Genomic DNA, 4,239 nt, shown 5'->3' with positions numbered 1-4,239 from the left:
CAGCAAACTTGCTGACAATGCACTCTATTCAGGTCCATAACAATTTTCCAACCAAGGCACAACTGACAATACTCCTATTTTCAGCCCACAAACAGCAGCAAAGTGCCATCGATCACTTTCTGTGGATCCCATAGTATGGGTTGGAAACTATTATAATGCCAAAACCAAGTGCCGCTTAAAACAGTGGAAATAAAAGCAGAATAAATAGTTCTAACACTTAGTAGTAACACATTAAAAAGCTCCTTCACCACAAAAACAAGCATTAGTCATTATAATTTACATTAGATAGTAACTTAAAGTATAAAAACTACCTAAAAAAATCTGTTATGTCCAATAATATGAAATTTTTATTGCCTAAAATGTACTTCAGCATCAAATACACTTGAGCAAAGATCAACACACACATTCTGTATTTTAACACAAACATTGTACAGGTAACATTTAGGACACGATAATATAATAAAAAGTAATAAAATATTCCACCTCTACAAAGCAGAAATAGTCACATAAAAAGAGAATATTTGGCCAAAATAAAACCTTTACTGCTTTGAGAATTTATAAAATTATCTTTAAAGAAGTTTGCATGAAGCTTGATTTTGAATGGTTCCCATGAAATACGGGACAAGAAACCTGTATCTGCATTTTAATCTGCTATTATATCTGTCCAGATTTAATGTTAGAAACAAAATCTTCTTTTACCTAAATGTTAGGAATTTGTTTTAAATCTAAGAATCAACTCAGTTAATTTGATTGCATTTATTAGCACCTCCCTCATCTATCACGTGTAGGACAGAGATGTGAAAAATAAAGAAAAGCTATGCAAATACATATATAAATTCAGTATGTCATTTGGGTGACCCTTCCAAATTTCATATGGACTGGAAAAAGCATAGCCATGATTTACAAAAATGAAACAGCTCAGGTTTTTGTTTGTTAGGTGTGATGATCTTTTATTTGGAATTATTTTACATTTCTCACATGTTTACAAGAAGCCTCCTACTAACCTACCATCTGTACACTTTTTTCCAGTTCCTGAGGAATTGCAAATGTAGAAGAAGGAGCCTGAGTTAGAGGCCACGCACCAGCCTAAAAGTATCGGGAAAAATAAAAGCATTAACATTTTCAATCAACATACACATTAAGAAAAAATAACACTATTAAACAGATCTATAGTGTATATTATGCCATAAGACATTCAATTTACACCAGAAATTTTACTGCTCATTTTTTACTGCTCATTATGCATGCCCCACTGAGGTATTAATTAAAGACGAGAACACAAGGCATTTTACATCACTATTGTTTAGCCTTAAAACCAAACACTAGGAAAAAGAATTATTCCAAAATGGACACAAGGTGTCAGTTACCATATGAGAAGTATTCATAGTTGGAAAAATTGTTCACTTTTTATCAAACCATAAAAATTAATTACAAATAACTCAATAGTAATAAACATACATTAGTACCTGTAGAACATATATCTGAAAACTAATTCCCAAATCTATAATCGTGTCCTGGTTTTTGATAAAGTTGTTGAATTTGTTGTTGAGATCAGCACTAACACTCATGTCTGTATACATTCGATGGAGCTTGCTGGTAAATTCATAACCACAGGCTTGCTGTGAAGAAATATTGTAAGAGGTTCCACAATGAAAACAGTAGTTGTTATATAAATTACACACATTCTCTACTAAAATATGAAAACCTAATCAGCAGAAGTGTTGTTATAATATTTACAGAGAATAGTAGTTACAACAGAAAACAAACATTATAAAAGAAAATTGTAAGATTTATCTTAGCTTCACTTTCTATACATTGATTTATACAAACAATGTTATTTTAAAAAATTGAAAGATAGAGCTAGTTTGTGAAAGTCCTTGGTACTTTTTAAATGTAAATATGAATTATTTGAACACATTTAATAAAACTACCCAAAAGCTTATAAAAATCTCAAATGCTTAGGTGATACTTGGCCATACATCATTCATAGACTACCAAGAAATTAGTTTTTGCTTTCAGCTATGGGAAACAGGATCTAATGATCACTAAGTTATCTCTGGCACCCTCTGCTGCTCCCTCTCAGCATTTCATACTCCTATGTTTATTCTGCATTAGAAGAATATTACATTACCTTTAATTTATTAATCATGGCTTCTTCAGAATCCATAGACATAGACAAACCATGAATTAATCTTTTTGCCAACATTCTGGCGTAGAACTGCATAAAAAAATCAGATATGAGGATTTTTAAAAGCATAACCGCATTCTTCAAGTATACTTTAAATATAACATTTTAATATTTATTGAATATCAAAAGTTACCTTTTGGAATACATCTTTGTCATCAATGTATTTGAAAACAGTAATGAAACTTGTAAGTTTGTCTTCTACTTCATTCTCCGTCATTCCTTTTGCTGATTTCTTCAACAAGTTGTCACAGTACTTGGCCAGCTCAAGTTAAAAAAAGAAAAAACAAACCCAAACCTACTTGTCAAGCTTGAGAACAAATGTATGCCAAGGTATTCCAAACTTCTACACAAAAGTTAAAGCATGAAATAAGTCACAGTCTACAGTCTCATGCTCTAACACAAGGGCTGGATTCATAGGTAAATGATACATACTACACCCACAGAAAACACTAATTCTAGAGGAAAACTTACAACTGCGCCAATTTTGCACACCCACAAAATGTGTGTGCTGATTAAGTTATTTATTACTACTGAAACACACATCTGAGTCTGATTCACTGTGAGAAACAGATATTGATGTGACAGACTCTATGCCAAGTCATTTGACAGTTATAAAAAAGGATTATTACTTTCCACAATAATATATATCACTTACCAACTCAGGTGCTTTACAGATCGACTTGGGCTCCCTATAGTTAACTACTGATGTCAAAGCCTACATGGAAACATAGAGCAAAGAGAAAAAAGACAAATTAACTTGAAACCTTTTCTTTTATGAAACTTGAAGAAATAAAAAAATGTTCAAGGCAAAGACTATCCGAGACCCTAAAAACTGAACTACACAAAAGAGGATCAAAAAAGAAACAATGAATAAAAGGTTTTGAATTACTGCCCTGTAAAAATTTATGTGTTGAAAATTTTTAAGTTGAGATTTAAGTAAAAGTGGAAAGAGTAGAGAAACAGAACTGCAGAAAGCAGGACAACAAATTAAGTTCTGATTAGAAACCCGAATGTAAAATTATGAAGATTTTTGCATACAGCAGTAAGAATGGTCCAAAAGTATGGACGGAAAGAAACTGAGGAATAATTGCAGATAAAGCAGATTTGAACAGCAGCACATCAACAGAAGCTTGCATCAATAGCACGTATCCTGAGCTGAAAAACATACACGGTGTGCCTACAACAGTAAGAAAGGAGAGGTCTCTTGGTTGTTTTGATAGACTAAAGGGGAGAAAAAATGTTTTTTGAAAGCGGAAATTCAAAGCAGTGAAGTACAAACAAAATACAGCAGTTGAAGAAAACCTGAATATGATGAAGCAGAAAAGGAAGGTGATAATGGCAGTTTAGAACTGGAAATTGTAAACAAAGATATCAGAATCAAGATTAGTTTTTAAACTACATTTCACATTTAAGTTAACATTTTAAACCAATACTGAACCAAAAATACTGCATGATCATACCATGCCTCAACATTCCAATATTTGATAACAGGTTCCTAGAATCCCTGTGAGAAAGGAATGCATGACTTGACAAGAAATATTAAACTCTCTGAAACTTAGAGCACTCTTTGCAATAACACTGGAGGTAACAATAGCAGTTTTGATATCCACCATGAAAAACTGAAAGCAAATTAAGATTTTAAATATTTAATGTAACAAAGATCACTGAAGTGAAAAAAAATATGTATATAAGGAAAAAGTACATTGCCTATGTGCCAGCAAATGTAGTTCTCAATCTCATATTACTCCATCTTCTGGCCCATGACATGAATTGCAATTGAGACAGAAATGTATTAGGGTACTGAAATAAGTATTTGTTTTAAAATACTGAAAAATTATTTTCTCAATATCACAAATAAAGATAGGTAACCAGTATTGATATTATTACTGCTGTCTTCATCATTATGGCTTTCCAGATTAACCTCAGCTGAAAATTAGACTCTGACCCTAACTACAAACTGTAATTACTGTAAACACCACAAAAGAGCAATGAAATGTATGCATGCATCCTATGACAGGAAACTATAGATAGGAAAGTAGTTAAGTGCACTC

The 4,239-nt window shown here is 32.2% G+C and overlaps 1 protein-coding gene across 1 annotated transcript in view; it reads right to left on the bottom strand.

The window, feature by feature from the left end:
- Positions 1–1,008: 1,008 nt before the first annotated feature.
- Positions 1,009–4,239, bottom strand: part of CUL2 (cullin 2) — a gene marked incomplete at its 3' end in the record, with an annotated part of 35,202 nt that continues 31,971 nt past the window's right edge. Inside the window, exons 12-16 of the mRNA XM_029086615.1 lie at positions 2,844–2,903; positions 2,322–2,450; positions 2,132–2,218; positions 1,467–1,619; positions 1,009–1,086 (exon numbers count right to left, since the gene is read on the bottom strand). Of these exons, the coding sequence (XP_028942448.1) occupies positions 1,009–1,086; positions 1,467–1,619; positions 2,132–2,218; positions 2,322–2,450; positions 2,844–2,903 (507 nt within the window). The remainder of the gene's footprint in view (positions 1,087–1,466; positions 1,620–2,131; positions 2,219–2,321; positions 2,451–2,843; positions 2,904–4,239) is intronic.

The sequence above is a fragment of the Antrostomus carolinensis genome, unplaced genomic scaffold (assembly GCF_000700745.2).
Source record: "Antrostomus carolinensis isolate BGI_N321 unplaced genomic scaffold, ASM70074v2 scaffold20288, whole genome shotgun sequence".
Taxonomy (NCBI): Eukaryota; Metazoa; Chordata; class Aves; order Caprimulgiformes; family Caprimulgidae; genus Antrostomus; species Antrostomus carolinensis.
Note: the sequence above shows the minus strand (reverse complement) of the source record. Positions and strands in the feature narration are given on the sequence as shown.